A 10,703-nucleotide genomic window follows, 5' to 3' on the forward strand; every position below is an offset into this window, starting at 1 on the left:
TATATATATATATATATATATATATATATATATATATATATATATATATATCACTGTTGTTAGAAGAAAACCTTGTATTTGCAAAAGGGAAAAAAACACACATTTAATATAAATCAAAACATTTTGGGTCATTTCTTTTAGTCCATTCTAGGTATTTTCAAATTATGTCAAAAACTGAAAAAGGTAAATAAACGGAGATGCAAGGTTTTTTCTGACATCATTGACATGTATATGTATGTACACACACACACACCCTGGATACATTGTGAACAGGTCACCAATCCACCACAGGGCAGACACACAGACATAAACATACACACACAACACACAATAGACCTAGGGGAACCGAACCCAATACACAAACACACATAAACACACACACACACACACACACACACACACACACACACACACACACACCGGATACACCGTGAACAGGTCACCAGTCCACCACAGGCCAGGCCAGACACACAGACATATACATACACACACACACACAATAGACCTAGGGGAACCGAACCCAATACACAAACACACATAAACACACACACACACACACACACACACACACACACACACACACACACACCGGATACACCGTGAACAGGTCACCAGTCCACCACAGGCCAGGCCAGACACACAGACACACACACACACACACACACACACACACACACACACACACACACACACACACACACACACACAGCATTAAGTCAATTCCTATACTTAATAATAATACTTAAGTGGCCGTAGATTTACTTACAGCAATACAATGGAGCTTTTTAGTACATCCAGCATCTATCAGCATAGGAGCATACGTTAGTTAGGCTCTGTTCTTCTCTTTTAAATTGCTTTTTGGTCTAAAATAAAAAAAAATTTAAAAAGAAGAAGAAAAAAAGAGAAAGCTCAGTGTCAGTTGCTCACAGAATAGCACAGACACCACCACCAAAACTGAATTATGCACAAACGGAATGAAATAACTATCCAACTATTCTTCCATCCATCCATCCATCCATCCATCCATCCATCCATCCATCCTCGGGGTCGTGGGGAATGAAATAACTAATATGTATAAAATGTAACTGTTATCACAATCATACTTGAGGTAGAAGTTAAAAGGTTTATCAGTGTATTATTTATAAGTACAAATTCATGAAAAGGCAGCTTAAGTAGTTGGAGCTGAGTGTGCAATCACTCTGAAGTTCCTCGCTATTTGGCACACCCGCAGAAACTGCGCCATCTGCCGGAGAAAAACAGCATCCACGCTCTTTACGGTGAAAGACTACATTACCCAGCGTGCATTTCGAGCTTTCATGTGATAATTTATCAAGTGATCCTTCCCGGTATCCCCTCTAATTTTCAGCTTTCGTGCTCATTCATTAGTGGATTTCAGAAGCGATTTATCTTTATCCTCGTCTGAAGCACTAAAGCGAAGCGAACATGGGAACAAACTTGTCACGGAAGCAGGTTTGTGTTGCTGCGATAACGTTTATGGCCTTAGCAATAGCGAGCATTGTGTTTTAGTTGTGTTGGGGTTATGTGTCTATACTTCTTGTAACAGACCTGCCACTTTACATAGATCCATGTGGGATTTTGTGAATTGTGCATCGTTATTGTGGTAGGAATCGCGTACAGAGGGGTCGTACAGTAATTCATGGGGTCTTACAGGCATGAATTCAATTTGTACTGTACTAAAACCTACAGCTTTCTGAAACGATGCTTCACATGTAACTTATTATTGCTGGAATTTGGCTGGTCAGCCAGTGTATAGAGCCACTAGCCACTAGCCCAATGACAGTGGACAAGAAAAGAGTGAAAGTGGTGCTAAATCATCTCGTTTGAAATCACACTGATTTCAGGTGTGAGTCAGGAGGACACCATGAAAGCTTCAGAGGACTTCAGTACGGACATGGAAACTCCAGATCTGCCACTTGAGGTGAGTCCAGTCAAACATATCTGGCCCCTGCATTTTAATAAGCGGAAGCTGACCTCCTCCCATTTGTAAATATGGCCATATATGCACAAATATCATAAAGGATCGGGCATATATTTCAAAATATTTGTACATATATGTCGGGCACATATATTCCGCTATTTGACACTTACATATATGCATAATATATGGATCTCACACATATATACACATGTATATATATGATCTGAAACATTCAATTGTGAAAAAATAGAAAAAACTTGGAAAGGGAAAATTTTTTCACAGCACTGTATACCCATTTTCACAAACACAATTTCATATTTTCCATCCATACATTAATTAATATTTTGTCATATAATGCTAAGTATATTACATGTATGTATGAATATGCTGATGTTTGTGAAACATATGTACCGTATATGAGAATATATATGTCACGTTTGTTCAGATGCGAGAAAAATAAGTTGGATAAGGAAACATCTGAGTATGATACTATACATCATATATTTAAAACCCATATATTGCCACATATCAGTTTTCTGTATAGGCTGACAGTAATGATAGTGTAATTTCATTAACCTTGGGGTTCATTAGATATGCTGTACTTTTGTATGTCTGCTGTTTTTCAAGTGAGTGATCTTATTTTTGGAATGGGAACTACATTATTAAAAGTGATTTCATCTGTTCGTATGACTGTTTTGGAGTAAGCACGGCTGAAGATGTACAGCATTGGTAGTCATATGGTTTTGTTCCTCTCTTTGCAGATAATTTCCCATATTCTAAGCTTTCTTCATGCATCAGACCGAAGAGAAGCTTCTCTGGTCTGCAGAAGCTGGTATGAAGCAAGCCAAGATCACCAGTTCCAGGTTATTTGCATTTTAACCCCCTGAACTTAACTGTCCACATACTGAGGCTTATTAATGTAATTTCAGTAATTACACTGAAAACAATGCAGCATGATTGAGTTATTATTAAGCTAGAGGTATGTTAAAAAGCCTGTACCAACCACAATTTTCTCACTTAAAAAAGGAGTTTGTTATAGCGTATAAATGTTTCAAAATGTCCCATTCATTCCCCAGTCCATATATGGAACCATCCTAATTTAATGTCACCAATACCTGTGTTTGCATAGATCTGTATATGTCTATAGCAGTTTAACCATGTCAGTTGTCAAAGAAGTTATAAGGAATGTTTCAGCCTGGACTGCTTTCAGAGTAAGAGTTGCCAGTCAGAGAAGAGGTCATTAACATGTAATAACTTATAACATCTCAAAGGCACAGAAATAAAATGGCCTATTTAATGGCAATAAGGATAAAGATATAAAGATAGTTGGACAATGGCTATATCAAAATGATATTGATTTATGGTAGCTGTTGTATAAACCCACACATAAAATCGAGTAGGCTTTGGGGATTTTTAGGGGTTAATGCATTTACTTCACCAGATCATCAATGCTTACAATTCTTCATTGCGCTTATCCCTCCCTTCTCTTTCAGAAACAAATCATCTTCAAGTTCCCCGCCTCTGTATTTTCTCTGGGGTTCATCCGTGGTCTTGCTCGGCGAACCCGATGTGGTCTGATCATCAGTCACCTGGACGCTTCCAGCTTGTCCAGGCAGGTTCTGGTGGAGGTAGGGGTTCAACTTGGCCCTCGGCTGGAGAGCCTGGCTCTGCCTGGCAGCAGCATCACTGAGTCATCCCTTCTGGGTTTGTTGCCGCATCTGACTGGCCTGCGCAAGCTGGACCTAAACGGGCTGGACAGCCTCTTTATGTCCGGAGCCTTCCTGAGCCGTGAGGAGCACCGCCAGCAGGTGAGATTTACACCCCTTCATTAGCAAATTCCATCACAAGTTCCAGTAGAACTGATCAGGACACGTGCCTTGATGAGAAAGGTCACCCAAAAATGCTAACGTGGATTTTAAAGTAGCAGAATCAGGACTGGTAGCTAGTGCTCATTTTTCATTAGACTACTGTAGCTTATAAGTAATGGAACCTTGTACCCCACCAGTCATGCCAGCTGAATGCCTAAATCACAGATTTGCCTCAAACAGCATAAAGTTATCTCAGATAGGCTTGTTTATATTGTAATGTGGGTGGGGCGGAGCTGGCTTTCCTCTGCAGAGTTACCCCTCAGTCTCATGAACTGCACCTGCGTCAGTAGGTAAAGATGAGAGGTGTTGATTTGGTTGGATCTGCTGGTTGTAGAATTGTTCTTTTTGGAATACAGGATTTAATGGAAAAAAAAAACAATAGCAATACTTAAAGCATTTAGATAGTGAAGATACTTAGCCTTACATTTGAAACCAAATTTTGCATATACCCTGAGTTATGTTAGCATTGTTTGTCAGGGAAAATACTCAAATATAATTCACTCAAAATTGCTAGAATTGCTGGAGAGACTTGCTTATATGATTTCTGACACTCTATGACTGGGGTGTCAAACATGTGGCCCATAGGCCTTGACCGGCCTTAAATTATGGCCCTTCTTTGGCACACCAGATGAATTTAGAATCCGTGTTTTACATTAAAATCAGCTTCTGGACCATGATTGACTGTTTGCAAAACTGGTATGCCAGATGAAGATGAAAGATGAACTGCCAAAATACTTGGCCAATCACTGCTTAGCAACCATGTCTAAGCACTAGTTCCTATGACAAGTGAATGAAATACTCAGGCAAAACTCCGCAGAACAAACCTGCAGTGAGAACGGTGGTGGAAGTAAACTTAATCTAGGCTACTGTATTTAATAACATGCATTTTAATACAATGTGTAATGTTAAATAACCTTTCAGAGCAATGTTATGACACTGCTAAGGGCTCAGATTAAACAGGATTATGCAGCATTCACATTTACGATTAAATCATTGTGTTTGAATATAAATATTAAATCATGCAATCTTTTACATTTTTTGAGGTTTGCTAAAAGCCATTGTGTGTAATAGGTGATATATCCTCACCGTCTAACGTTGCGCCGACTAACTTTATTCTGACCATCTGACTGGTTTTGGAGGTGATATTTGTTCAGTCACTTTGTGCGTTTAGAAAGTGTCTTTCAGATAATTTACAATCATTTTTATTTTTTTGGTCCAACCTAATTGATATTGTACTGAATGTAATGTGAACAAAAGTATGGATAAAATTCAGGCATCAAGATGGCCACCACTTTTGTTTTTAGCTGTGCTAATATAGCTTTAATGTTTTTAGATGCTAACTGGTCTACATGTTTTATTATTTGTGAGCTACATTAGCCTCATTTATTGCACTAACCTCATGTCATCACTTCAATCTCAACTACACTGTACCTCAATCATAGATACGTGCAGCACTGAAGAACCTGGAAGACCTGGACCTATCTGACCTCCGTTACCTGTCTGACCTCACCTTCAACCGTCTGACAGGCTGCACGCCAAAGCTTCGCAGGCTGGCTCTGGCTGGCTGCCACATCGCGTTTGAGTTTGACCCTTATCGCGGCTGTGCAGTGGGTCCGGGTTCCTCTGCCATTCTGTCCCTGCGGAACCTCCACCACCTTCTCCAGGAGCAGGCCTCCACTCTGCGCAGCCTGGACTTGAGCCGCACCAGCATCACCCCGGAGTCACTGCGCTCCCTAGCCCAGGTCCCTTGCCTCCGCCTGGAGGAGCTCAGCCTAAGAGGCTGCAAGGAGCTCACTGACTACTCCATTGAGCTGCTCTGCAGGCACCAGAGCGGCCTCCACAGCCTGGACCTGAGCGCCTGTACTGAGCTGACCAGCCGCAGCATGCTTGCCGTGGCCACTGAACTGAAAGGACTCTGTGCCCTCTCGCTTTCTCAGGACTGGAGGATGACAGATAAAGGTCTGGCGGATTTAATGGCGATGCCTGGTTTGAGCAGGCTGGACCTGTCAGAGTGTTTGCATGTGGGAGGGGCTGAGCTGGTGAAGGGGCTATCCTCTCCACAGCCTCGAGCTCAGCTGGAATCCCTCAGCCTCAGAAACTGCACCTACATCAGGGTAAGCAATCAAGGTAGTGCTGACCCTGTTAGAGTTGCTGGCTGTGGGATGGACGTTGTTACCAGTTTAATACTAACACTAAAGGCTCAAGTATTTAGATGCTTCTGAAAATTTGTTTTGAAGCTTAATTTTGCAGGACTGTAGATCTCGTGGTAAAACTGCTAATAAGTGGAACAGTGGACTGGGTACAAATGAGATCATACTTACTACATCTACACTAGCTTAAGGCTTCAGGCCCGGTAGCAAAACCAAAGTGGCTTTGGGGGTGGGGGGGGGGGGGTGTTTGTTGCCACAACAGAAGCATGTACAAAATGAGAAAGCGGGTTTAGGGGCATGATGATCGGTTGGTGGGGCATTGCGCCACTAAATGACCCCCTAACATTGTAAGTATTGTTACAATACCTTATTTTCCACAAGCATCATTACAAAAATAAGTGTTTTATTTTCTACATTTTTACCACTCTTATGTATTTATCAGGGCCTGAGTGATATGAAGGTTACAGATTTTTTGATAAAAATACAGCCAATAAAATGATTAAAAAGCAAAATCTCATACTAAAATGAGATTTCAGTGGTTTCCTGCTCCTACACCAGTCTTCACAGAGACTTCTAGGCTAACAAAAAAGCCTTCTGGGAAGAAACTTAACACCTCAGCTGTGGCAAAAATACAGATACAACTGTCACTCATGTCTGTCAGTAAAGCAGCGTTTAAGTAAAACTGTCAAAGTCTACTGGAATTAAACGGTCAGAATTTACTTTCAACATTTTATATAAAATCTTGTCAGCTGATTATGGTTATTGGACTTTTTATCTAACTAAAATTGGTATCTGTATCTCTGACAGAACCTTCCTATTAGACCACTGGGATTTACCCTCTTTATTTTCTCTCTCTGGCAGGATGCAGCTGTGTATTCTCTAGCTCAGCTGCTGGGCAGTAGTTTGCGAGAGCTGGACCTGACCTCATGCGTCTACCTCACTGACCTGAGCGTCCGTGCCATTGCCTCCTACCTGCCTGGTTTGCTGGTGCTGAGGCTGGGCTGGTGCAAGGAGATCACAGACTGGGGGCTACTGGGGATGGTGGAGCCAACCAACGGTTACGAGCCAAGCAAGGAAATGGTGAGCTGTGGACACGAGGTACCATGTGCTCCTTGTGTTTACTGGTTAATGACCAATTTAACAAACTATTAGCTGACTATACATATAGTGCACTGTACTTGCTGTCAAATGGGGAGCTATTTAAAACATTAATAATGTAGCTTATATCAAATGCTTAAACCCTGCAGGAGGAAAAAGGCCCCAGCTTTACCAGGACATTTGGGAACATGGGCTTCTTCCAGCCCCCCAGCATGCCATTCCAAGAAAAGCCACGGTTGGTCACAGATGAAGACCTGGGGACCTTCAGGGAGCAGGAGGGGGCCTCGCTGCTGGCCCTCAAGGGCCTACAGGAGCTTGACCTGTCTGGCTGCTCCAAACTGACCGATGCCAGTATAACACAGGTAGGTGTATGGGCTGGTGACCAGTGTGTACAGTACCATGCAATAGTTCATTTCCAGTCAAAATGGCCATTAAGTTTCAGCATCAGGAAAAAAGGAGAAAACAAATTTACATAAACAGAAAATTACAGATATATGATCAGATGTGTCAGTGTTCAGCATGTTCACACTTTGCTTTTATTACAGCTTCCATTCCTTTCAGAAGACTTTCTGATTTCTAAAGACATATGCAGACATTTTCCTCCAAAGTTCGGTCTTAGCAGTTGGTTGCATTTTTGCTTCTCACGATCCAAATAATCCCAAAAACATTCAGTGATGTTGAGGTCTGGATTCTGGGGTCGTCAGTCGATTGTTCTGAGAACAAGTGACTCCTTTGGGAAACTTTTGTTGAGGGACACAGCTGTAACTGGTTGGTTTTAAGAGTTTATGTACACAAAATTAAAAAGTGAGCAAACTGAATACTGATTGATGATGTACAGAGTGCTTGAGGCCGAAATATGAAAAACTCATTTACCAGCTATTGTTTTGTATTGTTTGTTAAAGCATGTCTAAGTCTGAAACAAGTGAAAGGAGACATGGTGATGCTGTTATTCTCCCTAATCATAGCAGAACATGAAGATTAGATTTTTCCCCCTGCATTAAAAAAATAAAGTTACAGCAAAGTTCAGGTATGTTTAGCACTTTATTTCAGTTTTCTCAGAGATGTTAGTTTTTTTAGTGAAATTTAGGTTGCTATAAAATTTGGGAAAATATGCAATTGCGATACTTCTGGCCAATATTGTGACAACAATGCAAAGAATTTCATTCTAAATTCTATGATTGATTTATGAAAAAAAAAAACTTTTCAAACACATATGAATGTTTCATAAATGAGACTCCAGGCCTGTTTTGTTGGTCACAAAACCCAGAATATCCACTTTTTCTGTTGTTCTATTGATAAACAAATACTGTTTTGGTGTTGGTAAAATATTAAGGCTTTCCCAAGGTGTCAGTGAAGTGCATACAGTATTACTAACCCAGGCCTTCCTCCTGAAGGTGTTGCGTTTCCCAGTGCTGCAGCGGCTTTCTCTGTCCATGCTGCCTGAGATCAGTGATGAAAGCCTGGTGTCTATAGCTCAGCATTGCCGCTGCCTGACCAGCCTGGTACTGAGCCACTGCTCTCAGCTGACTGACGAGGGCATGGCCCGTGCTCTGCCCCACCTGCACCGGCTACAGCATCTGCACCTGGCCTGCTGTGACTCAATCACAGACAGGTGAGCTAATACACTCCACCGTAAAGCTCAGGCATCAAACAGGAGTTCTCCAGAATCATAACACAACATAAGCACAGTTTCCCTCTGTGATTCCCCTGGTTTCATCAACCTGATCTTTAAACTGACTTAACCACACTCTGTATATATAGTCGTGTGCAAAAGTTTGAGCACCCCAGTGAAACTACCAACGTGGTCTCATGGGATATACGTACCACTGACCACTTTTTTGCAGAGCCACAAATACGTACCCTCGAGTACATTTTGCTGCACTTTTGAGAAACAAATGTCCACTAGGGGCGCTAAAGAGAAGCTTACACTTTAATGTAACATTGCGATTATTTTGCCTTTGAAAATGACTGTATCTGAGGTTTTGATTATTTTTAAGCTGTCAGTCATCAGCGCTAGTTTAACGATAAAATGTAGAATAATTTCGGAGAGCCTGTGATGTCTGCCGGTTCATGAGTGGGCAAAGCAAGTAGCTAATGCCGCCTCTAACACAGCTTCAGGTACGTAGCTGTAGCTATAGCTGGGGCTGTTCTCCTATAACATTAGTTTGGTGGATAAAGCAGATTGTGTACTTGCTGGCTACCAAGCAGAGGTTCCCATAACCTTTTGCCTGAAGATATAGGGGGGCGGGGGGTACTGTCTAATGATTCAGGGGCGATTTATCTAGCTAGCCTCCTTTAATTACATGTCCTGCAGTACGTATACCCGAGATGTCAGCCGAGCTGATAGCTAATTGGGATTTTTGCCATTAAAGTTATCAAAATACATCAATTTACAGCTTGTTATTAATTCTAAATTATTTTCATTTTGTACGCATATGAACGGTTAGGTTAGGATAGACTAGGTGTATTTTTTATGTTGTGTAACTGACATTTTTGGGATAAACACCTGTTTGATTAACTGAGCACAAGGTTCACCAGCTTTAATGTTGCTAGCAAGCTAAGCTAAGCTAACAACACAGCCTACACCACTAGCTACAGGACTGATTTCATTGTGATGTCAACAGCTACAATCAAGATTAAGCCTTTTTTGTGGGGATTCACCGTCATGCCTTTGTCCCGACAGATCCCTGACCCTCATAGGCCAGTACTGCAAGAGGCTGAGGACGCTGGACATCTCCATGTGCAAAGACATTACAGTGACAAAGGTGGACTTTGTCCAGTCGCGGCTGCCCTTCCTGGAAAAAATCCAGTATCGTTTTGTGGGTGGTGCAGACTTGATCCTTACACTTTAATTCCTATTTCTACACTCTAGTGGAGTGAAATTACACATTATAACAACACTGGGGAGAATTCAACCCCTGCTTTAAAGCAGAAATATTGTGTTATGCACTTTATGCAGTTTATTAAGAAGCATATGATGCTGTGATTCCGCCCGAAGACTGCTGGGATAGGCTCCAGCACCCCAGTGACCCTGACGGAGAAGCGTCTTAGAAAATGGATTGATGTATGGATGGATGATGCTGTGATGATTCATCACACTGACACACATATATTTCAGTCTATTGACAAGTGCACAAAAGGGTGATCCCAACCCTTTCATCTTCGTACACATTAAAAAAGTGTACAGTATAGAATGGGAGTTTAATCTCAAATCCAAATCCAGTTAATTGAATAGGTAATGTAACTACTAGATCATGTGACTGATAGAGTGGAAATACTGTTGTACTCCAAACTTTGAGGTCTGTGATTTACATACCTCTTGTATAGAACTAAAGGAAATGTAAGAATTACATGGTAACAGTGTATTTCAATGATTTAGTGTTATTGTTCATTCGCTGAAAAGCAGTGGTATGAAAGTAATAAAGTAAAAGTTATATATGAAAAAGTCTTACTGGCTTACTAGTCTCTTGAGCTTCCAATCAAATTCCATGTTATGTTGATACCAGGACCAAATTTAAACATGGCATTTTCTGCAAATTATTGCATTATAATTTTCATCACAAATTATTATTGTACAGTTTACCCATCTTTAATGGGTGCTTCCATGTCAAATGTCATATCAAACTTGTTCCATGAACATGATTATGA

At 41.2% G+C, this 10,703-nt stretch overlaps 1 protein-coding gene across 1 annotated transcript; it reads left to right on the forward strand.

The window, feature by feature from the left end:
- The first annotated feature begins 1,319 nt into the window (after window positions 1-1,319).
- Window positions 1,320-10,503, forward strand: lrrc29 (leucine rich repeat containing 29). Its single transcript, XM_017724361.2, has 9 exons — window positions 1,320-1,470; window positions 1,863-1,939; window positions 2,701-2,802; window positions 3,433-3,747; window positions 5,250-5,921; window positions 6,819-7,037; window positions 7,205-7,417; window positions 8,450-8,667; window positions 9,739-10,503. The coding sequence occupies exons 2-9, from the start codon at window positions 1,883-1,885 to the stop codon at window positions 9,905-9,907; spliced, it is 1,965 nt and encodes a 654-aa protein (XP_017579850.1). The 5' UTR covers window positions 1,320-1,470; window positions 1,863-1,882; the 3' UTR covers window positions 9,908-10,503.
- The last annotated feature ends 200 nt before the right edge of the window (window positions 10,504-10,703 follow it).

Source organism: Pygocentrus nattereri, chromosome 8 (genome assembly GCF_015220715.1).
Source record: "Pygocentrus nattereri isolate fPygNat1 chromosome 8, fPygNat1.pri, whole genome shotgun sequence".
Lineage (NCBI taxonomy): Eukaryota > Metazoa > Chordata > Actinopteri > Characiformes > Serrasalmidae > Pygocentrus > Pygocentrus nattereri.

Coding starts and splice junctions, on each gene's coding strand:
- lrrc29 (XM_017724361.2), top strand. CDS start 1,883: ATGAAAGCTTCAGAGGACTTCAGTACGGACATGGAAACTCCAGATCTG. Junction 2,803..3,432: donor GCCAAGATCACCAGTTCCAG/GTTATTTGCATT, acceptor CTTCTCTTTCAG/AAACAAATCATCTTCAAGTT. Junction 5,922..6,818: donor GAAACTGCACCTACATCAGG/GTAAGCAATCAA, acceptor TCTCTCTGGCAG/GATGCAGCTGTGTATTCTCT.